Genomic DNA, 26,939 nt, shown 5'->3' on the forward strand with positions numbered 1-26,939 from the left:
GCCCTTGCTCCGCTGACCTCTGAAGCATTCATTTTATCCCGGAAACTTCTTTGCTTTTGGTCCAGTCCAATTGAGCTGACCTTCCATTTATTGAGTGTTGTCTTTCCCTTCACCTAAAGCAGTTCTTATCTACTGATTAATCAATAAAAAACCCTCTCCCATCCTCCCTCCCTCCGCCCCTCATAACCACGAAAGTATGTGTTCTTCTCAGTTTATACTATTTCTCAAGATCTTATAATAGTGGTCTTATACAATATTTGTCCTTTTGCCTCTGACTCATTTCGCTCAGCATAATGCCTTCCAGGTTCCTCCATGTTATGAAATGTTTCACAGATTTGTCACTGTTCTTTATCGAAGCATAGTATTCCATTGTGTGAATATACCACAATTTATTTAACCATTCATCCGTTGATGGACACCTTGGTTGCTTCCAGCTTTTTGCTATTGTAAACAGAGCTGCAATAAATATGGGTGTGCATATATCTGTTTGTGTGAAGGCTCTTATTTCTCTAGGGTATATTCCGAGGAGTGGGATTTCTGGGTTGTATGGTAGTTCTATTTCTAACTGTTTAAGAAAACGCCAGATAGAGTTCCAAAGTGGTTGTACCTTTTTACATTCCCACCAGCAGTGTATAAGAGTTCCAATCTCTCCGCAGCCTCTCCAACATTGATTATTTTGTGTTTTTTGGATTAATGCCAGCCTTGTTGGAGTGAGATGGAATCTCATCGTAGTTTTAATTTGCATTTCTCTAATGGCTAATGATCGAGAGCATTTTCTCATGTATCTGTTAGCTGCCTGCATATCTTCTTTAGTGAAGTGCGTGTTCATATCCTTTGCCCACTTCTTGATTGGGTTGTTTCTCTTTTTGTGGTTGAGTTTTGACAGAATCATAGATTTTAGAGATCAGCGCTGGTCTGAGATGTCATAGCTGAAAATTCTTTCCCAGTCTGTAGGTGGTCTTTTTACTCTTTTGGTGAAGTCTTTAGATGAGCATAGGTGTTTGATTTTTAGGAGCTCCCAGTTATCTGGTTTCTCTTTGTCATTTTTTGTAATGTTTTGTATTCTGTTTATGCCTTGTATTAGGGCTCCTAATGTTGTCCCTATTTTTCTTCCATGATCTTTATCGTTTTAGTCTTTATGTTTAGGTCCTTGATCCACTTGGAGTTAGTTTTTGTGCATGGTGCGAGGTATGGGTCCTGTTTCATTTTTTTGCAAATGGATATCCAGTTATGCCAGCACCATTTGCTAAAAAGACTATCTTTTCCCCAATTAACTGACACTGGGCCTTTGTCAAATATCAGCTGCTTATATGTGGATGGATTTATATCTGGGTTCTCAATTCTGTTCCATTGGTCTATGTGCCTGTTGTTATACCAGTACCAGGCTGTTTTGACTACTGTGGCTGTATAATAGGTTCTGAAATCAAGTAGAGTGAGGCCTCCCACTTTCTTCTTCTCTTTCAGTAATGCTTTGCTTATCCAAGGCTTCTTTCCCTTCCATATGAAGTTGGTGATTTGTTTCTCTATCACCTTAAAAAATGACATTGGAATTTGGATCGGAAGTGCATTGTATGTATAGATGGCTTTTGGTAGAATAGACATTTTTACTATGTTAAGTCTTCCTATCCATGAGCAAGGTATGTTTTCCACTTAAGTATGTCCTTTTTAATTTCTTGTAGTAGTGCTTTGTAGTTTTCTTTGTATAGGTCTTTTACATCTTTGGTAAGACTTATTCCTAAGTATTTTATCTTCTTGGGGGCTACTGTGAATGGTAGTGATTTGGTGATTTCCTCTTCGATGTTCTTTTTGTTGATGTAGCGGAATCCAAGTGATTTTTGTATGTTTATCTTATAACCTGAGACTCTGCCAAACTCTTCTATTAGTTTCAGTAGTTTTCTGGAGGATTCCTTAGGGTTTTCTGTGTACAAGATCATGTCATCTGCAAATAGAGATAATTTAATTCCTCCTTGCCAATCCGGATGCCCTTTATTTCTTTGTCTAGCCTAATTGCTCTGGCTAGGACTTCTAGCACAATGCTGAATAAGAGCGGTGATAAAGGGCATCCTTGTGTGGTTCCCGTTCTCAAGGGAAATGCTTTCAGGTTCTCTCCATTTACAGTGATGTTGGCTGTTGGCTTTGTATAGATGCCCTTTTATGTTGAGGAATTTTCCTTCAATTCCTGTTTTGCTGAGAGTTTTTATCATAAATGGGTGTTGGACTTTGTCAAATGCCTTTTCCGCATCAATTGATAAGATCATGTGGTTTTTGTCTTTTGTTTTATTTTTATGGTGGAGTACATTAATGGTTTTTCTAATATTAAGCCAGCCTTGCATACCCGGTATAAATCCCACTTGATCGTGGTGAATTTTTTTTTTGATATGTTGTTGAATTCTATTGGCTAGAATTTTGTTGCGGATTTTTGCATCTATGTTCATGAGGGATATAGGTCTCTAATTTTCTTTTTTTCTGATGTCTTTACCTGGTTTTGGTATCAGGGAGATGGTGGCTTCATAGAATGATTTAGGTAGTATTCCGTCATTTTCTAGGCTTTGAAATACCTTTTAGTAGTAGTGGTGTTCACTCTTCTCTGAAAGTTTGGTAGAACTCTGCAGTATAGCCATCCGGGCCAGGGCTTTTTTTTGTTGGAAGTTTTTTGATTACCGTTTCAATCTCTTTTTTTGTTATGGGTCTATTTAGTTGTTCTGCTTCTGATTTTGTTACTGCAGGTAGGTAGTGTTTTTCCAGGAATTCATCCATTTCTTCTAGGTTTGCAAATTTGTTAGAGTACAATTTTTCTTAATAATCTGATATGATTCTTTTAATTTCAGTTGGGTCTGTTGTGATGTGGCCCATCTCGTTTCTTATTCGGGTTATTTGTTCCCTTTCCTGTATTTCTTTAGTCAGTCTGGCCAATGGTTTATCAATTTTGTTAATTTTTTCAAAGAACCAGCTTTTGGCTTTGTTAATTCTTTCAATTGTTTTTCTGTTCTCTAATTCATTTAGTTCAGCTCTAATTTGTATTATTTGTTTTCTTCTGGTGCCTGATGGATTCTTTTGTTGCTCACTTTCTATTTGTTCAAGTTGTAGGGACAGTTCTCTGATTTTGGCTCTTTCTTCTTTTTGTATGTGTGCATTTTTCGATATAAATTGGCCTCTGAGCACTGCTTTTGCTGTGTCCCAGAGGTTTTGATAGGAAGTATTTTCATTCTCGTTGCATTCTATGAATTTCCTTATTCCCTCCTTAATGTCTTCTATAACCCAGTCTTTTTTCAGGAGGGTATTGTTCAGTTTCCAAGTATTTGACTTCTTTTCCCTAATTTTCTGTTATCGATTTCCACTTTTATGGCTTTGTGGTCTGAGAAGATGCTTTGTAATATTTCGATGTTTTGGATTCTGCAAAGGTTTGTTTTATGACCTAACATATGGTCTATTCTAGAGAATGTTCCATGTGCACTAGAAAAAACAATACATGTTTATATAATACAACATAAATGCATGTAAATAGTAAACACTAAATTTAGAATAGTGGTTATTTCTGGAAGTCCTTGGAGAAAGGTGAATGTAATCTGATACAGGCACAAATTGAGCAACGCTTCAATTTTATTTGTAATTAATAATTTCTGTTGTAAGTTCAATTTGAATACACTGTTGTTTACTATATTACTCTTACAATGTTTTGTACTGGAAATATTTTATTATGAATGTGAAAGATCATATCAAGGGACATGTGTTTTTGGATTGAGGAGCAACACATTTTAACGCAATAATTTTCCCTCTTATAGGTGGAATTTTTTTTTTTTTAGATCAAAGGTGAATATAAATGAAAAAGACAACAAATTTAGAAAATGTATGAAGAGACAATGAACAGACAAGTGTGTAAAACAATGTAATTAGAGTCAAGAACAGATCAAAAATGGAAAATAAAGAACTAGGTTAAGGGAGAATATATAAAAACAGTAAAACAGAAAGTTTATAAATAATGCAAATTAATCAATTCAGGTATATAATGTGATCCTCTGGTAAAATTTGAGAATCTTTACACTTGAAATCACAGATATATTTGTTATTTAGGTAGGAGCAGATATCTGTGGATTTGTGGGTGACACCACAGAAGAGCTTTGCAGAAGATGGATGCAACTTGGGGCATTTTATCCATTTTCCAGAAACCATAATTCTGAAACATATGAGGTAAGTGACTTAATTTTTCTTCTCTATGTTTTGAAATAATATATACCCATATTGTGGGCAAGAAACTTAAGCTTAAATATACAGAAGAAATGGCCTGAAAGACTGCACCATAATTCTTAAAGAATAGCCAGCAGTCTTCTTGTGAAGGTGTACAAATGCTTTGTATTTCAAAAAAAAAAAAAAAGGTCAAATACAGAAATATGAAACAATGTATTCACAACATATTTTATTTAAGCCTAAAGCATATACATGTATGTTAAATTATCAGTGTTTTAAATTAGAGCCAGTGCTTTTTGTTTGAGTTGAATTCTGCTAGCATGAGTTCCAGGTCATTTTTCTTTCAAAAAAAAAAAAAATTATCAAGGATTTCCAGTTTTTGTTTCATAAAAGAAAAATAAGAAATGAAAGACACTTGTGAAACAATCTGAGTCCAGAGTCCTTCTATAATCAATAAAACTGGCATGCACAGATTGGGAATAAGGAAAACTATCACTTTTAAAGGAAACCTTGGTGGCGTAGTGGTTAAGTGCTACGGCTGCTAAACAAGGGGTTGGCAGTTCAAATCCACCAGGTGCTACCCTGTCCTATAGGGTCGCTATGAGTTGGAATTGACTATGAGTTGGAATTGACTCAGTGGCACTGGGTTTGGTTTGGTTTGGTTGTATCACTTTTAAAACATGTGTATGGGCTCCTGGGAACAGAAATACAAGGGCATATTGAGCCATTCTACCAGCCCTGAAATTCAGCATGTGGTCGGCTTGCTTCAGCATTTTTTCCAGAGTGAATTATGAATTTCAGTTAATCCAGTAAATCAATTAAGTACATGATGATTAAGAAATCTTCTGCTGTTCACATATTGGTTGCCTACAGGGCTTTAATACTGTTTGAGAAGAGACACAACTACTCAGAGCTTATCTGGAAGGAGGCATGATAGAATAGAATTAAATGATACAAATCAGAGATTATTCACTTCCTCATAAACCTAAATGGTACTTTCTAGAAAATAAGTCATGATAGGCAATCCTGGTATGAATTGCACTGCAGAGTGTTAATTTGTGTCTTCCAAGAAGCAGACACTAAGACACAATTGATTTGCTTCTGTTTGCAGAACATGCAAAGGGTTTATTGAGGAAATGCCTGGTTGGGGGTAAAGGGAAGGGAACAGGAGAGTGCAGAAAGAACCTTCAGACCACATTGCAGGTCTGAACCTGGTAAAGACAGAGAAGGAAGGAGATTTGGTAAGGAGAGTCTTGAACTGCAACCTAGTTCATACAAAATTTCAGTAGAGCCAGTGGGGAATCTTGGAAGATGTGCCACACACTGGAGGAGTCCTGCATCTCCAGGGAATGGGCCTGCAGAGTACTCCTACCCTGCTTATTTATTCACTGACTAGGAGCACCAAGAGGAATGTGGTGGTGGATGCAGAGGGGCAACAGCGTGTACCTTCAGTTAACTTTGTTATCTTTAGCAGGATATGTGAGCAATATTGCTCACATAAAGCACTGCACATTGGCTGAGGGGGTCAAGCTGATCCAGGCTGGGCTCAGCAGGGAGGCTATACTTCAAGTTGCAAGTCTGCAGTCCGACCAGGTTCAATCCATGATAGGCACTGTGTCCTTTTTCCTTTTCCCCTTGCCCATGTGGGGAAAATAGGCTACACCATCATTTCCAATTGTCTTTTGAAGACCAAAAGTTTTTAATTTTAATGATCCAATTTATCTGTTTTTTCTTTTATACTTCATGCTTTTGTGTCCTGTTTACAAAAGTTTTGCCAAACCCAAGGTCTGTAAGATTTTCTTACATTTTTTACTTTTTATTTGTAATTAATAATTACTACTCCCTGTTTGTATGGCCCTGCAGACAGCCTGGGAATATTTTTCTAATGACAATATCAAGGCACAAAATAGCAAGTGTTCACGTAAGCACATTTCAAGCCCTTGCTTGAATTTGTCCCATGTACTGACATCACATTGGCCAGTGTACATCATATGGCTAAGCATAAACGCTCCACCTTTACTGGTAGGGCCTGCAAAGTTACATGACAAAGTGTGTGGATACAAGGAAGAGTGAAGAATTGGAAGAAATAATTCACTCTATCTCAATTAATATATGTGAAAATGCTATTTTGTTAAAATATTTTTATCTTTTCTAAGTATGTATATTTAAATGAGAAATGTCCATTACAAAATAAAGTTTAATTAAAAAACATACTCAAGGGAAAACTAGAAATATCCAAGAACTTTGATGATGAACTAGAGGAAATTTCAACTTTTTAAAGGCAAACTGAAATTTTTACAGTTTGCTTTTTAAAATGGATTAGGAATGCACCTACTTTAATTTTCAATCATGTTTTACTTTTCTTATTTCAATTTCTTTTTTTTATCACCCAGCACCAGGATCCTGCATTTTTTGGACAGGACTCTCTTTTGGTTAAGTCATCAAGGCACTATCTGACTATTCGCTATACGTTACTACCTTTCCTCTATACTCTGTTTTACAAAGCCCATCAGTTTGGAGAAACAGTAGCAAGGCCAATTCTTCATGAGTGAGTAAAAATATTCAATAACTTTACTACCTTCAGAAGTATATTCCCACCCACCCTCCCTCCTTCCTTCCTTTCTCCCCTGCTTCATGCGTTCCTTCCCTCCTTCATTTCTTCTTTTCCCCTTCCTTCCCTTCTTATTTTTCCTTTCTGAGTGTCACGTGAACTACAAAAGATGTAGCACAATGAATTCAAAATGACATATCGAACAAGTAAAGCTAAAAATTAATCCAAAAAAAAAAAAAAAAAAAAAACTGAAAAGAGAACCCAAACAAGGGATTTGAATAAACTTACTTTAAAAAATTTTTTATGTGTTATATATTGTCACTGTTCTTAGGTTTTATGAGGATAAGAACAGTTGGATTGAGGACACTCAGTTCTTATGGGGCCCCTCATTACTTATTACTCCTGTCTTAAAGCAGGTAGGTTTTGCATGTTTAATAAATTTATTGCTTAGAGGGAACTATGTGTAGCCAAATTCAGATTAAATTATAAAACGCCTGGGTAATAGATATTATTCAGCAGTCTCTTTCAGGCTGATAAATGTCTAGTTAAATTCTAAAATGTAAAATATTTTTTAAATAATTATGAAAACATTAAATACATCTGTGCTTATCAAATATTTAATACCTAACTGGGGAGAAGGGAATTGTATAAAATTAGTATTGTTTTGAAAATGGAAGCTTTATTTATTGAATCAAAATTAAATCTTATAAAAATAACAATGAGTTCTCCTTTAAGTGCATGTAGACATTAAAATTTTGCTTAATTGTAAATAAAGGGAACCTTGAAAACCAGGTAGTCGCTGAACATATGAAAATGTTGAAAAAAATAGTAGAATGAGTTATGAGTTATGAGTTGTTATCTATTTTTATGTCTGTGTGTCCCTAGAGATATAATTATCATGATAATTATACATGATACAATTATCATGTAGTGTATAACTACATAAATGCATTATTTTAATTGACACCTAGATTACTTTAATCTTCACTGTTTGCTTTTGGTATGTATGTATTATGACATTATGTAAAACCAGTAAAATAGCCTTTTGATTACTATATATCAGAAATACTGGAATATAACAATATAGATGAGGGTTTTTTTTTCCCTTGACACTGAAAACCCACATGACACTTGACTTGATTCTCTCCTGTTAAAAACTGAAATTAAAAAAAAAATTATTTTTCTTGGTTTCATATTAGGGTGCAGATACAGTAAGCGCATATATCCCTGATGCTACTTGGTATGATTATGAAACTGTAAGTAATGTTAATATAATAACGGGTTAATAAGAATTATATTTTTGAACATCTGTATGTAGAAACTTAACTCAAAACACATAAGTATATGTTTTTTCAGGATTTGTGTCATTATTGTTGAAAGGAATACTTTCCTACTTAAGAATATATAAAAAATTATGTAGGTCTACCATTTGTTGCACATGTTGTTAGCATAAAAGACTGTATTCTTCATTTTAAAATTGGGGAAATAAAAGATCAGGAGTAATTTTAGGAAGGAGTGCTAACTTGCAGTAATGTTTTTTCTTATATTAAGTATTTATCTTATTGCCAGAAGAATTAGGTATTTAGCTAATCATATGCATTTGTTTTTATAGAGAACAAACATTTGGAAAAGTATTTTAATTTCAACATTGAAAAGGCAATATAGCAGCATTCACATCCACAATCCATTTTTATACTATCAAGGGCTTTTGAGAAGTATTTATTTTAAAAGACATTATTTTGCGTATCACATATTTGCTAAGTAGACCCTTTATTTTTATAGAAACAATGATTTAAAACACCTCCAGAAAACCCTTTTTAAAGATAGAGTTAACTTTAAAACAAACCAAAAAAAAAAAAAAAGTGGAACTAATTAATGATATTACCCATTATCGTAGAAGGAAAATGGATTTCTCTTTTTTTTATTTTTTTTAATAAAGAGGACTTATTTCTCTCCTTTGGTAAGTAAACTGAAAAAAAAAGTTTTCTTTAAAAGTTAGAAAACAATATATTAATATTCATTTAGATGGTATGAATGCTTGTAATAATTTTTTCCAGGTATAAATTGTAATTTTTGTAAAATGAGGTTTGAAGTCTTCATTAATAAGAAACAATTTTTTTCCCAAATATTAGGGTGCAAAAAGACCATGGAGAAAACAACGGGTGGATATGTATCTTCCAGCAGACAAAATAGGATTACATCTTAGAGGCGGTTATATTATCCCCATTCAACAACCTAGTGTAACTACAACTGCAAGGTAAAATGAAAAATCACTAACTCAAATATGAAATATAATTTGAATTTTGATAACAATTTATATTTTTGTTAAGAATCATAAATTATCTAATATTTAGTTTTTTCATCAGAAATATTTGACACATGGGTGGCTTGGGGGAATACTTAACTATAACCATCATTGTTATAAAAAGTGTCAAATTTTATATATTGTTACAAATTTCTTCATTTAAAAAATGAATTTAAGTAGATTAGAATTTTATTTCTTGTAGCAAAATTTACAAATATTATCTACAGGATATTCAAAATTAAAATAATCTCTGATTCTTAATAAAATATGAAATATTAAAATTTTTACATAATTGATAAATGTGTCAATTTCTACATATTTTTATTTTCACTGTATAAGTAATCAAATTTTTTTTCTGCTTAAAATGTTTTGCTTTTAAATTAATAAATGAAGTGGATATTTCCATTTAGGTAAAGAGCAAGAAAGAAACTAAGTTTTTCAGTAAGGCTACAGCTCAGAAATATTTAGAAAGAAAGGAAACTTGAAAATTCAGTGCTCCATCTAACAACATTCACTCTAGGTGAAAGGGCATAGAATTCATATATTTTCCCATATTCTGATAGTCACTCTCTGTTACTCTTATATATTTTCTCCCTGACTTTAAGAATATCAGAAACGAGATCATTTACTTATTCTTGTATATGGTATGTCTACTCCCCTATACTATAAGCTCCAGAAAGTCAGGGACTTAACTTTTCACTGCTGTATCTCCAAAATTTATAATACTGCCTGATGCATAGTAAGTCCTCTAATTTCTAGAAATATTTATCTATAGAACAAATGAATGAGTGAATGGATGAGGGTCAGTAATTTAATTACTTTGGCATTCTAGAATTGATTATTCTCATAATGTAACTGTTTCATGACTATAGTCTCAAAAAATTGATTACACTCTAGAGCTATAATGAACATGAAAAACGTACACTTCGGTAAGTGAATTCCTAAAGGAATACATTCTATATAGAGCAGTCAACCAGACTGTATAGTCTCACGTATACTATTTTAGGATTAAAAACCTACGTTGTTGTTGTCAGGTGCCACTGAGTCAGTTCCAACTCATAGCAACCCTATGTACTACAGAACGAAACACTGCCTGGCAGCCCGTCACCAACCTCGCAATTGTTGTTATGCTTGAGCCCATTGTTGCAGCCACTGTGTCAATCCATCTCATTGAGGGTCTTCCTCTTTTTTGTTGACCGCCTGCTTTACCAGGCATGATGTCCTTCTCCAAGGTTTATATGATTAAGAAAAATATTTTTATTTTTTGTCTCATTTTTCCTGATACTATTAGCTTCATTTAAAACATTGTTAGAAATCCTCCCCTCAATTTTTTAATATACTGTATTTAATTGTTTTTGTTCAAGTATGTTGATAGCATATAGGCTTGATACATAGAAAATTAGGGTTCACTTAGATGTGATAAATACAGGTTGAATTGAGCATTGGTAAGCCATGTTAAATTTTTGTTGTTTGAATTGAAATATTATCACATTCTTTCAATTTTTCAGTAGTCTCAGCCTCAGTGAGATTCGCTATTCTATTTAGTACATTTATTCCTTTCATTTATTTTCTAATTATATAAATTATTTTTTCTCATTGAAAAATTGTTAGAAAGCATACACATTAATTTTATTCTTACCAATGTTCTTATGTGAATGCAGAGCTCCTACAAAACTCTTAGGGTGAAATGGGTTTACTTGTAGGCTATTTCACTATTATCACTTAATTTTTAATCATATATGCATCCAATCTTGCTTAACAGCCGTATGAACCCCTTAGGACTTATAATTGCATTGAATGAAAATAACACAGCAGAAGGAGACTTTTTTTGGGATGATGGAGAAACTACAGGTAAGTTTCAAAGTGGCATGCTTTTAAATGTGCATTCTGATGACGGGAAATTTTGCCTTCATTTTTTGGTATAAAACTGCATCAACTTTAAAAATCTCAGAAGTTTTAGTTTTTAACTCCGAACTTTTTTCTTTTCTTTTTTTTTTTAGCCTGTCTTAGGCTTTTAGGTTATTTTATAAATTTTACTTTGCTGTTTAAATACGTAGGGAACCCTGGTGGCGTAGTGGTTAAGTGCTATGGCTGCTAACCAAGAGGTTGGCAGTTCAAATCCGCCAGGGGCTCCTTGGGAACTTATGGGGCAATTCTACCCTGTCCTACAGGGTCGCTATGAGTCGGAATCGACTTGACGGTAATGGGTTTATTTAACTACGTATAAAAAAAAAAAAAAGTTCCGACTCTTAGTAACCCTGTATACTTGATTACAATATTTAATTTTGCATATTGACTTATTTTCAGAGTCTTTGCCAAATGTAGATATCTTTATCTATTATTATTATTTAAATTAAAATAGTTAATAAGCTCCTGGATGTACAAATTACACCATATTTTCAGCTGTGTTTAATGACTGTAGTAGTTCAAACTAAGATTTTATTACTGTAAACAAAATAAGCCAACATTTGAAGCTTCAGTTAATGAATTGTCAAAGCATTTGCGGTAAGAATGTTACCGTATAAATGGCTCGCAATTATTTCCGTCATTAAATATCTTCAATTTTATTTCATAAGCCTCTTATTTGAAAGTTCGTTACACAGAGTGAATAAAAAATGATACTTTTTATCCAAATTCCTAATTATATTGTAATAAATTAATCTTTTTAGCTTTAATCTATTATAGATTTCCTTCTAAATTTGTTAAAACTTGTATCCCGTTTCTTGTAAAAAAGAGCTCATCGGTGTGAGTTCTTTATATGTGTACAAAATGGTTTAGTTTCTGTTTTAACTCACAATTTATCAGATTTGCTTATTATACGTATGTAAATGTCCATTCAATATCCAAATATCTGAAATAGTTTATTTTGGCGTACTCTTCTATAATCTGAAAAATATGGAATCTACAAAAATATATTTTCTTTTTTACTCTTATCTATCTATAAAAATATAGTTACTTAAAAAACTACCACAGGGATTCAATAATTCTGTCCTACAACTTAATAGAAAATATATGTTTATGATGTTGTATCAATGAATTCAATATTAAACTTGTTCTTTAGAAGTTTATTCACTGGCGGATTTCTCATGGTGCAAGGTGTTAAATAAGAAGTAGCAATCACAGTCATTTCTCCTAAATATCCTGTATTCTCTTGTCTTTCCTGTTTGTACTGCTTTCCTCAATAAGTGTAGTCTTTTGTGCTGCTTACCTAACTCCCAAACTTATATCTCTAGATCAGACTTCGGTCTGGTTTACGTATCCATTTGTATGTTTAATAACTATCTAAAATATAACCTACCAAAATATAACTCATAATGTAATCACCCTATCTCTGCTCCACCTACAGTCTTTCACTTGTCAATTGATGATAACTTCATCTGTAGAGATGCTGAAAACCTTGAAGTTGACTCTTCTTCACAACCTAGGAATTTCTCTAGGTTCTACACTGATCTGGATCCTCTCACCAGCACCATCACTATGCCTGCTATCTTTCTTTAAAATTATTGCAGTAACTCCCTACGTGAGATTTTGACAAACCCCTTTACATTCTATTTGCAGTACAGCAACCAAAGTAATTTTGATTCAAATCATCACACCACTGTTCAAAACCCCTCTCATGGTTCCCCCTCTTACTCAAGTCCATCACAATCTGTGTGCTTGCTCATGTGCACCTCCCCACCTACACACACGCAATTTCCTATTGCTCTCCTTTTCTCACTCTCCTCCACCATACCAACTGCCCTACTCATTCTCAAACATCCTAAGGCTTGAGGACACTAGGGTGAGCTCTCTCATGAAAAGAGGCTCCAAGTACTTGCAACAGAGAAGTTCCCTAAAAGTGGGTTCGGGCAGAACCTAAATTATTTGTAGTTATCAGTCAAAGAGTGTTGTTGAAATAATTCCTCTATTGGTGGCATGTGGTACTAGATTTTAAGATTATTCTTAGTTCTCCAATTATAAAAAATATTCCTTAAAACATTCGTTTCTTTCTACCTGTAAAAATTTATATTGATAACTTACTTTCCTGTAAGCAGATGGTTAAGAATATATAGAAGATATGGCTTAATCACTTATCTGATATGATAGCTATATAATCTGTGCTTTAAAAAAGTTAAAGAATCAGAATTTTCTGAGTAATGGATTTGTAAGCAAGCTTGAAAACACACAATACTTTTAGTTTAGACTCTGATTCTAATTTTATATTCCTAAGATTGAAATTTTAAGTAAATTAAAATTGTTGAAAGTATTACATATAAGGAGCCCTGGTGGCTAAGTGGTTAAGCATTTGGCTGCTAATCAAAAGGTCGGCAGTTTGAATCCACTAGCTTCTCCTTGGCGCAATAGGGCAATTCTACTCTGTCCTGTAGGGTTGCTATGAGTTGAAATCGACTTGACAGCAACATGTTTATTATATATAAATCCTAGGAATCCCACTACATCTTTTTATTCTCTCCAAATTAGTTTTTTCCTAATCTTCTCCGTAAAAGAGACATATTGATTAAAAAGTTTTATTACCTACATGGTGCAGAAAATCTTTTTCTTCTTCATTTCCTTCCTCAAAATTTATTTCAATCTTTAACATGTCCACAAATACATCTCCTTTTTTTTTTCCTCAAATAATAAAATGTATGCAAAATAAAACTGTGGTAGGCCAAGTCTTCCCAAGGTGATGGCTGTGTGGTTTAGTAGGGAGAAGATATTCAAAATAATAAATTTCTACTTTTATATGCATTTTACTAGAAGTATTGATTTCTCTGAATTTTCAGAAATAGTTTAACAGTTTTTGAAAGATAAAAGTTAGGCAAATGTTAATTAATTAGATATACTTACAGGGAAGTGAAAATACCAAGATTTATTTTGTTTAGTGACAATTTAAAAACTTAATTTAAAGGGAAAACCTGGCTACTGTGCTTCATTAATGAATAGCATCTAATTTTTTCAAATTCCTTAAATAGTGCAAACCTGTAAAAAATGGTCTACCTGTGCATTTTGACTTGCTAACTTTATTTTTTTCTATTTCAGATACCATACAAAATGACAACTACATATTATACACATTTTCTGTTTCTAACGTAAGCATTCTCCTTGGACACATAGCTCAATATATACTTTGGCAATGTCTAGGCTATTTTTTTTATGATGAATTTTTTTAGAATGGTGTTTACTTACACCTCCACATTTCAATGGAAAGCTGTGAAAAAATTACTACATTAAATTGTTAAATTGTAAATAAATTATTACCATAAAATTTTATATTCAGATATAAGAGATGAGTTTGTGATTATGACACTGATGCATAGAAGCATGTACACTTCTTAAAGTACTATGTCTTGTTTTAAGTTACATGCCTTAGAAAAATAATTTCAGCATATTTTAAAATGTCTTCATGTATCAGTCACTGCACTAATTGGTGTGGATTTGGAGCGGAGATGAAAAAACTATACACGAGGCTAAATATTTGAATAATTAATAACAATGTTGGATTTCTTCATGTATTCTTTTTTGTCAGAATGAAGTTATTCTTCATCAATATCAGGGCTGAAATAAGAAGGGGTATATATGAGTTGCATCATGAATAATTTACGTTATCTCTAAAAATAAATTTTTTGGCAAGTATACAAAAAAAAGATTGAAAATAATTACCAAGAGGGTTTTTTTGGTATGTTTATCTCTGCTACTTAGACAGAGAGAACTGTGATAATGGAGGGTAGGTGATTGGTTTTCTTCCTCTTTCACACCTCTATTGTTATTTCAGGTTTGTGTCCAAAGACTTCCTACTTAACACATAATTTTTTTTTTTCCAGAACGCTTTAAAAATTACATGCACACATTCATCATACCAGGAAGGAACCTCTTTAGCATTTGAGACTATAAAAATCCTTGGGTTGACAGACTCTGTTACAGCAGTTAGAGTGGCAGAGAATAATCAAGCACTGAATTCTCATGCAAATTTTACTTATGATGCTTCCAATCAGGTAAATTAAATGTTTTAAAATGTAATAACTGACATATACTCTCACATTTAACATTATGTAACCATTCAGGTACTTGGTCTTGTGATATTTTCTTTCTTCATGACATGTATTCCTATTCTTTCTTTTTATCCATTTTGCTGCCAGTATTCCATTTTAAGCTATTCCTGTTTATAATTTTATTTATAATTATTAGATATCAACCCTTGCCACTGCTCATTCTGTATTTTGCCTTATCTTGGAAATCACTTTTAGTTATCCTCCTAATATTTTTTTCATACCATTCCCTATTCTGAACTATTGTGACCCATCTATTGTAGGGTCGCTTTGAGTTGGAATAGGCTTGACGGCAATGGGTTTTTTTTTTTTTTTTGATTTATTGCATATAATATAGATTACAAATGTTTTATCTTCTCATTAAGACTTTAAAACATTGATTTAATCCATTTCTTCTGCCATTCTCCCTGCCCCCTTTATATCAATGCTCAGTGTCCTCAGAATATCTTGCATTTTTCTGACTTTATATTTTTGTTTACATGCTTCATTTTCAGTAGAATGCCTTCCTCATCCCATTTATTTAACAGGTCAGAATCGACTCGACAGCAATGGGTTTGTTTGTTTTTTTTTTGTTTCGTAGAGAAGGAAAAGGAATCTCAGAATTGGGCTGCAATCCCAGTCTTGCAGTCTAAACATTTAAATGCATTAAATTGACCACTCAGAATCTCTACTTCCTCATCTGTAAAATGTAATCTTTAAATCATGGTATTGTTTTTGGTAATAAATTAATATATTTCCAATGTTAGATAATAATAATTCAAATAAGGAAAGCTGCTTTTATTGACATTTACTTTTCTACCATTCATATAAAACCAAATTGTTAGTAATATTAGCATAAATAAATTCTAAATTATTTGAGGTACGGAGTATTGCCTTATAATATTTTTCCTAACTCTGTCCTACTGTTAAGATCTCTGTTTTTTGCTTAGCAAATTTCAGAAAAATATGCAGTGGTTAACTATTTTTTATTTAGTAAATGTACTATAATTTATAAACCCCTAGCACTCTAAAAAGAAATCAATATAAATATAAAATAGGCTTTGAGAACTTTATGCATACACAAAGATTATCAAGAGGGCACAATGCAGTTTTTTTTTATAGTTATGTGTGTAAGTTCAGTTTGTGTCTCTGTTTATTTTTACACCTATATTGATATATACACAAACAGTAGTAGATACACCTTTCTCATTCTCCTGTGCTTTGGCTGATCTGTATATAAATTTCTTAGAAGTAAAGTTGGAGGATATTCAGAAGTAAGCTATCCAGAGGAAAGTCTGCTTTGGATTAAATCCTGCCTATGTTATGTTATCCCCAAGCTATATAAGCAGTATATAATATAACTTTGTGTTAGAATCTATATCCATAACTCTTCTCTTTTTTTTTCCTTTTGTGCATGTCATATTATTTCTCCTCCAGCTTGTACCTCAAACATTGTAAGCAGTGAATAAAATTAGGGAAGGTAGGAAATAAATAGATATTCCTCTTCTCCAACTTCAGGAGCCTCTATCTTAACCAAACTGGTCAATTTTTCTTTCTCATTTATGCCTTAAATAAATATATATTTAATGCATCATATGTCTAAAGCGTTGTGTTCGTATTTTAAACTTCACATCTCATTCATTTTGCATATTGTCCTCTTTCAGTAGAAGTCATTATCTCTGCTTAAAGGGAAGGGGATTGAGAAGAATACAGGGTAGGCAATGTACCCAAAGACACATGAACATTGAATGCCAGAACTAAGAACTGACCTAATGTCTGGATGCAAAGATAATGCTTTTCATCAGTATTTTACTAGACCTCTCAAAGCTTTCCTGATATGAGCTTTTAGCATTTCAGCAACAAATTTTTTTTTTCTTTCTTTATTCCATTCCAATTATATCCATTTTTTTTATGTTCTGCTTGAATGTAGTTATTCAAGTACTGTATCAAACTTTTAGCGATTTGATTTGAGAAACACTATGGTTGCTGCATTTTATAAAATGTTAAGTATTTAAAAAATTGTCCAATGGTCAGAGATAGTCTAATGATATTTTTGTTTTCAAAGATTCTCCTAATTTACAATCTCAAGCTTAATCTTGGAAAAAGCTTTGAAGTTCAATGGAATCAGTTTTTCTCAGAAAACGAAAAGTTTACTTGCTATCCGGATGCAGACGGTCCAACTGAAGATAAATGCGTACAACGTGGCTGCTTATGGGAAGCGGTAATAAGAATTTTAAATATTTTAAATGTGACTCAGATATGACTTTCACATAAGCATTTCAATGTAAACTTTACAAATAAATTAGTCTTTTTTTTGCAATTTGCAATTAGCCCCTCTGATAGTTTATTTTTTTATTTTAATTATTACTCTAAAGATATAGCTTAACAAATGTCATGCTAAAAGGGTGTGTAAGTTGCTTTCCATGCACACTTTGGACAGTGTGCCTTTACTTTAATAAACGAGTACCCTATTTGTTGCACTTATTAAATGTTGGCTATGCCTGACTAGCTCAGTTGGGTAAGATATTATGTCAGTAAGGGAACAGTCTTTCAAAAGCATTATCTCAAGGTACTAAAACTTCTGAAGTTGAGTGACAAGCTAGGTCTTTTCCTCTAAGTGGTGATAATTTTTCCACCTATTCTGGCCATTATTTAAGCAGAACAATGATGGCTCTGGATGGCAGATGTTTTAACCAGTGTACACAGGAAAGGGATATGGGAAGTCTCCCATTGCTGTGCTTGTTTTTCAAATCCTAGGCCTTTTGCATCATCATTGGGTTTTGTCGTAAAAAAAATCTATTTCGTATAACCAAGACATGAGATGCACGTGTTATTCTGTTGAGAAGAGTCAAGACACAATTGCCATTAACTTCCCAGAAATATCTGCATTTCTATGAGATATTGAAAAATTGCTGCCATTCCTTCCCATTGCTTGATAAAGCAGCATAATATTTGCCATTAGGAAAGATTAAGGAAGAGTTGGAGAGAAGGAATAAGGAGTTGAGAAAATTTTAACATCCATGAAAGTGAAATAGTGAATTATTTTTCCGTTTCTCTGGTATCTTCCCCTAAATATGTAGATCTCCAGTCAAATCCCCATTGTATTCAGAGCATGCTCACTTACTTCCACTACCAAAACTAATCTAAAGGATCCCAACCCAAGACCCAGCGCTGTCGAGTCGATTCCGACTCATAGTGACCTTATAGGACAGGGTAGAACTGCCCCATAGAGTTTCCAAGGAGCGCCTGACAGATTCGAACTGCTGACCTGTTGGTTAGCAGCTGTAGCACTTAACCACTACACCACCAGGGTTTCCAATCTAAAGGATAAGTGTTAACAATTAATTTTACTGAAGCACAAATATTTTCTAAAGGTGAAAACATGAAAATAATGTTACAGATTCTTAGGTCAAGTTATTTCAAGCATAAGAAGACCATTAAATTTGATCATTTAGAGTGCTTATATATGTACTTGTGTTTCCTTAGAACACACTCTTATATTCATTACTTCATTTAACAAATATTTATTGAACCCTACTGTGTTCTAGCTACTGTTCTAGGTAAACAAAATAAATTCACCTGCCCTGATGGAGCTTATATTCTTGTATGGGAAAACAAACAAATAATAGAAAAATTGTGTGTTATGTTACGTAAGTACTATGGAGAAAAATAAAGCAGGAAATGGAAGGGGGGAATGCCAATTGTGTAATTTTAAAGATTGGATAAGGAAGCTTTCTTTAAGAAGGCGACCTTTATTAAAAGATCTGAAAGAAAGTAAGAAAGGGAACGATATTCCAGGAAAAAAAAAAAAAAGATCAACCAGAAATGAGCCTGAAGAAAGAATATACCTAGCATTGTCCATAAGCACCAAGGAGGCCAGTGTGTCTTAAACAGAATGAGGGGAAAAACAACATGAAAAGATGTCATAGAGACATGGAAATAGGTATAGTACTCTGAGATAGGTTGTTAATAAACAGTTTTGAGCAGCCATCACCGGGCTTCCATTTTAATGGCTGGTCTGTTGATAACAGACTGTTAGAGGACCAAGGCAGGGAAGCCTGGTAAGAGGTTGTTGCAATAACCAATGCAAAATATCACATAAATTGGACCAGAGTGGTGATAGTAAACTACTAAGAAGTAGTTGCCTTTCATCCATATTTTTAAAATAAAGCCAATAAGTTCTTTCACTGCTTGTAGAATATAAGAGAAAGGCAAGAATAAAGAATGACTTTGAGATTTTTGGTTTGAACGAATAGAAGGAAGAGGGGAAGACTGTGAGAGAAGCAGGCTTAGAGGGGAAGAGCTATGTTTTGGACAAATTAAGGCTGAGAAGTCCAGTAGAAATCCAAGAGCAGTTGCCCAGTTCTGAGTTGTATTTAAGTTAAAGAAATTCAGAATTTTATATCCCAGATAAGATTCACAATTTAGAGGCAACATCCTTTTTTTTATCCATATAGTTTTCAAAGGCATGTGATGGGATAAGAACATCAAGGAAATGAGCTGGGATAGAAAAGGACAGAGATTCAAAGGCTAAACATTGGATAATGCTAACTTTTATTGTCAGGGAAATGAGGAGGAACAAGAAAAGAGATTTAGAAAGAATGGCAAAGAATTTGGTTGAAAACAAAAAGGAATTTTGGGTCCTGGAAATCAAATGACAAAAGCATTTCAAGAAGGTGGAAATAACTGTGCAAATTATGATTCTAAGTCAGCAAGATGAAAACTGACATTTAGATTTGGCAACATGGAAGTTTTTGGAACTTTGAGAAGAGAAATATTTATGAAGTACTGAAGGTAAAAGCCTGGTTACAGTGAGTTCAAGTGTGAATCAAGCGACCAAGTGGAGACAGGGAGCATAGTGAATTCTTTTGTTTTGCTGTAAAGAAAGCAAAGAAATAGGGCAGTAATTGAAGAAGTTAGTGAGGTGAAAGTTTCTTTTCTCTCTTTTTTTTAATTGGGATAAATAGCAAAATCTTTTTGTGCTATTAAGAATAATTTATAACTAGTGAAATATTTAGTGACACAAGGGAAAGAACAGAGGATCGTGGGAGAGATTTTCTTGTAGCCAAGAAGCCATAGGATTGGGAGCACAAATGAAATGGATCACCTTAAATAGAAGCACAGACAGTACATACTTTTTGAGAGGAGGTAAATAGGCAGGAAGGTGGGTAGATGTGGTAATAAGTTCTGGTTGCTGTCTTTTTCATATTGAAATAACAAGGAATACCATTAGGTGACAATTAGGATTAGGAGGGACTTGTCAGAGGTGTGAGAAAAAATGAAAATGTTCTCTAGGGCCATGTGATAGTGAATTAACTAGGAAATACAGTAAGATTAGGCCCCCTTTTGACTTTCACTATTACATAAAGGGAGAGCACTCAGCATGGTTGTATTTATCTTCCAAGCCACATTAAATCACACAACTGCGGGCATTTAGATAATAGAGAATTCCTCCCCCCCACCCAGAACTGTATTTTTACCAACTGAATGTGCAAATGCAAGCAAGGGGCATGAGAATTGAGGTTATACGAAAGGTAATGATTATAATGATTAACAAAAAAAGTAAGCTTGTAAGGAGGGAATTTAAGGTATTAAGGGGTAAGGGCTGGATTGTGTAGGTACTCTGGTTTTGGCCACTCTATGTATGGACTTTTAATTTGCCCACTTTCATGGGAAATCAAACATTAAAGAAAAAAGTGTATGTTTTCCTGAATTTGAATATAACAAATAATTATTGATGTTCTCCAAATCACTAATAATTTAAGAAAACAATCTTATCTCCAGTCTTGAACTCTAAAGAGTCAAATGACATCTGAGACAGTGAGTCTCAAGCTTCAGAACTGGTATCTAAAGTTGTAGCCTTTGTACTGCTAAAAATCTATAGATGTATTTGGAGAAGGGCAGATTTGAGAATAATAATAATAAACTACTCAAAGATACATTATAAATTTAATTGATTATATATTACTTGGGTGAACAAACTTTAGCCTATAAATCTTCATAATGTTCCTCTAAATTAACCAGATTATTTGCATCCTAACTACAAAACATAGCACTGCTGATGGGAACTATAAATAAGAAAAATAACTGAGAATAATGCTAATGAGAAAGGGGAAATGATCCTATAGTGAACAATATCTATGGGGGAGTCATAGACAAGCTTTACAATTTTCCAAAGTCAACCGTATTTTTGATTCTATTGGCATGCATTTCATGCACTTTATTTGGAATAAATGCTGTACTATGCACTTCAATTAAAGATTGCTTTAAGATGAAAGTATCAAAGACCTAATATCTGAGTAGCTTAAACAAAACAGGATTTATAGTTCTGTCATAAAAACAAAGAAAAATCCTAGTTGTAATATAGTGGTATTTCAATGTCCGTTAATGTCTTTGGATCCTCCATTTGATTTTCATCCTCTAAATTGTATCATGGCTTCTGCCATTATATCGGCATTCTAGACATGTAGAACACAGGATGGTGGAAGGACAAAAGACATCTTAACTTAATCAGCTTATACCCCTTTATTGACTTAGTGGTGAAGTGCTACAGCTGCTAACCAAAATTTTGGCAGTTCAAATCCACTAGGGCCTCCTTGGAAACTCTATGAGGCAGTTCAACTCTGTCTTATAGGGTCGCTATGAGTCAGAATCCATTCTGGCAGCAGGTTTTTTTTTTTTTTTTTAAATACCCGTTTCTGTTAAGTTGCTTGTGGGGGTCATACACAACTTCTACAAAAGATTTTCGGAAATGTTTTAGATGAACACATTGTTGCTCCCAACGACATAATAATTTACTGAATAAAGAAGATGAGAGTGATGGATTATAGTAAGGCAAATAGTCCTCAGTGCCACAGATAATCATTATTTATCTTCGGTCCTAGCTTCCACCCTTTTTAAACCAATCAGCTCTGATCCATGACCACCGTTCTTGTTTCAAATCCGTGTCAGGGCTTAATTGACCGTTATAAGGACGACTCATGAAAGACAGAGTTTCAAGTACAAGTGAAAGAAAAGAACTGTAAGCACGTGCCCTTCTGAGGGTTGTTGTAGATCTATTTTTACACCCAAAAACAGTCAATCTGAAGAGTAAAAACAAACATAGAATCAAATATTATTAGTAATATACTTAATTTTTGCCAAGGCAACATAATTCAGTTTTATTTCCTGAGACGAAAAGCTATGCATTTGATTCATCTGCTTTACTGGTCTGTAGACAAAATACAAACATTCTATAAACATTTTAGTGCAAGTTGTTTCAGATAGCATAATAAGTATATTGTATTGTCAGTGTAATTCCATTTTACTATAAAACAATAAAATTTGGAAATCACTCAATGTTGTTATTGATGCTGTTAGTTACACTGAGTTGGCTCTAACTATAGTAACCATATGTATAACAGAACAAAATGTTACCCAGTCCTCTGCCATCCTCATAATCATTGCTATGTTTGAGCCCATTGTTGCAGCCTAAAAATAGGTCTACCTTGTTTGTATACAGCAAATATTACAATACTTGAATATCTGGCAATGAACATGAATTTTTTTTTTAGACTTCTTTTACATCCAGATCACCTGAGTGTTACTTTCCTAGACAAGACAGCCCTTATTTAGTGAACTCAATCCAGTATTCATCAATGGGTGTAACAGCTGACCTCGAGTTAAATGCTAATAATGCTCGAATAAATCTACCTTCAGTGCCTATCTCAACTCTTCGTGTGGAAGTGAAATATCACAAAAATGAGATGCTGCAGTTTAAGGTATGATTAATATAAACTGTGCCAATATATGACTCATCCTTTGAAACAAGAATTTTTTTTTTAATATATTGAGTGCTTGGAATTACAATACAGATGTTAAGGCTTAGTGATTGGCTTGATGATATTCTGATTCTATAAAAACTGTTTTTTGTTTTTGTTTTTTAACATAGCTCATAATTAGGTGCTTGACAAATGTAGCTTCTCAAGGTTACTAATTTTATAAGTAAATATATAAGAATTTAGAAATATTTAAATTCTTGCTATAAAGATAATTAACAAGTCACTGAAAACTGAACTATGTGATAAGATTAAAATGAACAAAACAGAATGTTTACTACACTTACTCCTCACTTATTGGTTATCTTGTTATCTGGCATTTCACATTCATGACAATAGTAACAAATCTACTATTGGACGATTTTGCACATTAATGATGTACGTCTGGCAGTAACGAATGCTGAGGTGCAAGGTGAGAGTAACACTGGCTGTGATGGTTAAGACTGTATGTCAGCTTGGCTAGGCCATGGCTTGGCAGGTGTGCAATGATGTAATCTGGGAGTTATGTAATAATGTTTTCTTCCCTGTTGTGACCTGATGTGGTCATCCTCCATTTTCCTATATGTCAATTTTTGCACAACAACCTGTCTTTTGAACCTAACTATGTTGATAAGTGAGAAGTGGGTGTAGTTCCACAGTTTTTAAATATTTTTTCTGGTCAATGCAATGATACATGCAAAAGAAATAACTTTTTCAACATTTGCAGTTAATAAATATTTTACTTAAAAACTCCAAGGGAATCCATTAAGACTTTTATTAGAAATAATAATAAGAAAGACAAGCAAAATGACTGCACAAAAATAAAACCTCTCCAAACAATTTTTTCTGTATATGATCATTCACCAATTAGAAGCTGAAAAGCTGGTCAATCCCATTAGCAAAAGCAAATGAAAAAACAAGAAAGCAATAAAAACATTAAAAAATAATCATAGGACTAAGCAGACTATACGTTAAAAAAAAAAACTGTTAAAAATGTTCATAGATAATATGAAATAAGTCCTAAAGAAAATATTGAATGACTAAATTTTATTTTGAATTCATTTATTTTACTCAGTTTATGCCTTTAAAGTACTTTCGCTGCAAATCTCAGAATTTATTTTGAGACTTTATAACAAAAGCTTTGTGTATAACTAGAAGGACAAATATATGCCAATGGTTAAACTTTACAAAAGGATTGAGAGCATTTGCATAATTAAAACACTTCTGGAGGTAGAATTGTCTGACAGTTTATCATAACAGGGTGTCATAAAAGCCTACAGGATATACACACTTACCACGTATATAACCTTCATGCAAAACAAAGCAAATTTCACAAATTAATAATAAATTGATTATTACCCTTGTAGGAAAAATAGCTTGCCTTAAATCATATACTAAAATAAAATTTAGAATGAGTTGCATCTGAAAAATAAATCAAATAAAAAGCTAGAAAAACAATTAGCTACATATTTATTTTTTGTTTGGCTAGTAAAAGCTTTCAAACCACAAATACAAACGTGTAAATCTCATAAATAAAGAACAATATATTTTCCTAATAAAATTTAAGCATATTTCCAATTAAAAAAATACTGTAAACAATTAGAAAACAAACAAAAATGGGTAAATATCTGACAAAACATTTTCACTCATAAAATCAAGAAAAATACTAAAGTCTCATAAGCAGACATTTAATTGAAGAAATTGAAATTAAAAACAAAAATGTTATAATATTTACACTCATTTTAAAAAATCAAAGGAACAAAGGAAAAAATTCAAAGGAGTATAAATGTCAAATATTCATGTAAAAATAGGTGAAACCTCACTAACAAGGAAATTAAATTGCAATTAAAAATAGATAATTTTAACATGTGCATAAATCAGCATTAGAGTACAGGTTTTTGTGAGAATATACATTAGTACAAAAATATGCAAAGCAGTTTGCCAGGAGGAATCAAGAACCTTAAAAATGTTCATACCCTATGACAGAGTAATCATATTTCTAAAAAAGTACTGAGAAAATAACCAAAGACATGAATATACATTAGTGAGAAATAACACTCACTGCAGGATTATACCTATTACAAAAGCATATTGGGACAGCTTTTGTTTCTAACCATGATAGGATAAATAATTTGGGTATATTCCTGTAATAGAATTTTCAGCTCTAAAAGTTTTGTTTTTCAAGATTTTTTATTGTATAGAAAAAGAAATACAAATCATCAAAAAAAAAAAAATCCTACAAGAACACAATACTCAACTTGATCCCATTATGTATGTGTGTGTGGAACTTTATATAGTTATATTGGCATGGAGCCCTGGTGCTGCAGTGGGTAAGAGCTATGCCTGCTAACCAAAAGGTCTGCAGTTTGAATCCATTAGCCCCTCCTTGGAAACCCTGTGGGGCAATTCTGCTCTGTCCCATAGGGTTGCTATGAGTCAGAATCAACTCCATGGCAACAGGTTTTTTATATCAGCCATAGATTTAGAATTAGAAATTATGTGAGCAACAATTTTAAGTATTCTTGTTTGAACCATTATTTCAATTATTGATAGTTACTTAAATAATATGTCAACAATGAGAGCAAACCATGTCTAGTTTCATTATTTCTCTGCAATAGATTTATGATCCTCAAAATAAGAGATATGAAGTTCCAGTACCATTAAACATTCCAACTACTCCAACAAGTACTTATGAAAACAGACTTTATGATGTTGAAATCAAGGAAAATCCTTTTGGCATCCAGATTCGTCGAAGAAGCACTGGTAGAGTTATGTAAGTGATTGAATTTTTTGATATGAAGGCTATAATTTTATTTTAGGACAGGGAAGGTAATGTGAATAGTTCACAACCTTCATTAATTCTAGAATAGCATCACACTAAAAATAGTCTTAAAAAAAATAGTCTTAGCTGTATTAAATACCTTGGCCTATTTTAATATTACTAAGCTAAACAGCTAAACAGCACACCCATGGGATTATCATAAAGGATTTATTTAAAATTTCATTTACACTTTGGATGTGGTCGATTTTGTTATTAAATATCAGACTTGTTCTAACCAAGTTGAGAACCGAAACCAATACTCCACTTGAAAAGCATGATGAGTGTGGGCAAAAATAAGTGATTAGGAAGTGAGTTGTGTAAATATTTTATTATAATTATTGTGAATTGGAGTTTTTTGTAACTGGAGTCTGATAAAGTTAATACTATCTCAGGGGGTTAGAAGCTGGTGAAATGGACACAAAAAGAGAGAGTGGAGGGAGAGAGCGGGCTGTCTCATTAGGGGGGAGTAATTGGGAGTATGTAGCAAGGTGTATGTAAGTTTTTGTGTGACAGACTGACTTGATTTTTAAACTTTCACTTAAAACACAATAAAAATTATTTTAAAAAAAGTTAATACTATCTCTACAACTTATTAATAAAAGGAAATAAGACATATTTCTAGATATTAGTGTAAAAAATTTCATGACTTTAGTCAAAAGCTCTAAAAATCATACTATATTAATAAATACTTTTATATAACTTAAATTTGTGATGCCATCCTTTAGAAGATGATATTGTCAAGATGGATGAAATAATGAAGAAAATTACATCTTTTTTAAAATAATTTTATTGTTATAATAATATTTTTCTTCAAAAAGGATGAAAAGCTAAGTCATTTTGCTAAAACTCCTGGTGCAAAAGCATTATTTATTTGGGAAGCATTATCCTTTAATAAATACTTTAAAAACTTTTTTTAATATACAAATTTTAATGTCTTAAACTCTGAATACTTATGCTTCCTCTCCCTGCTATAATTGCTTTCTTTTCCTCTTCCCTTATGTTCTTGTAAATGACTAGAAAATCAATAAATTCTTCATAACAATTTTTCTAGATTTCCTCATAAACACTGATTTTCATAAATATAAAATAAAAGAAGAAAACCATCTATTACAATAATTAGGGTAATGATTGGGAATAGTTAAGTATTAAAATATTTATTATGCCATAAGTTTTATATTTTAATATTGACTTATTTAATATTTTCCATATAGAGAGCCTTTACAGTTGTTAGTTCCAAGGATTGTAAAACTTGAGAACTTTCCATTTCTAGGTC

At 32.8% G+C, this 26,939-nt stretch overlaps 1 protein-coding gene across 1 annotated transcript in view; it reads left to right on the plus strand.

The window, feature by feature from the left end:
- SI (sucrase-isomaltase) overlaps positions 1–26,939 on the plus strand; it is a 100,733-nt gene that overhangs the window by 35,566 nt on the left and 38,228 nt on the right. The window contains exons 16-26 of the mRNA XM_049867374.1: positions 4,072–4,188; positions 6,579–6,733; positions 7,068–7,152; positions 7,936–7,992; positions 8,869–8,993; positions 10,804–10,892; positions 14,064–14,113; positions 14,846–15,016; positions 17,115–17,270; positions 22,603–22,809; positions 25,464–25,618. Of these exons, the coding sequence (XP_049723331.1) occupies positions 4,072–4,188; positions 6,579–6,733; positions 7,068–7,152; positions 7,936–7,992; positions 8,869–8,993; positions 10,804–10,892; positions 14,064–14,113; positions 14,846–15,016; positions 17,115–17,270; positions 22,603–22,809; positions 25,464–25,618 (1,367 nt within the window). The remainder of the gene's footprint in view (positions 1–4,071; positions 4,189–6,578; positions 6,734–7,067; positions 7,153–7,935; positions 7,993–8,868; positions 8,994–10,803; positions 10,893–14,063; positions 14,114–14,845; positions 15,017–17,114; positions 17,271–22,602; positions 22,810–25,463; positions 25,619–26,939) is intronic.

Source organism: Elephas maximus, chromosome 23 (genome assembly GCF_024166365.1).
Source record: "Elephas maximus indicus isolate mEleMax1 chromosome 23, mEleMax1 primary haplotype, whole genome shotgun sequence".
Classification (NCBI taxonomy): Eukaryota; Metazoa; Chordata; class Mammalia; order Proboscidea; family Elephantidae; genus Elephas; species Elephas maximus.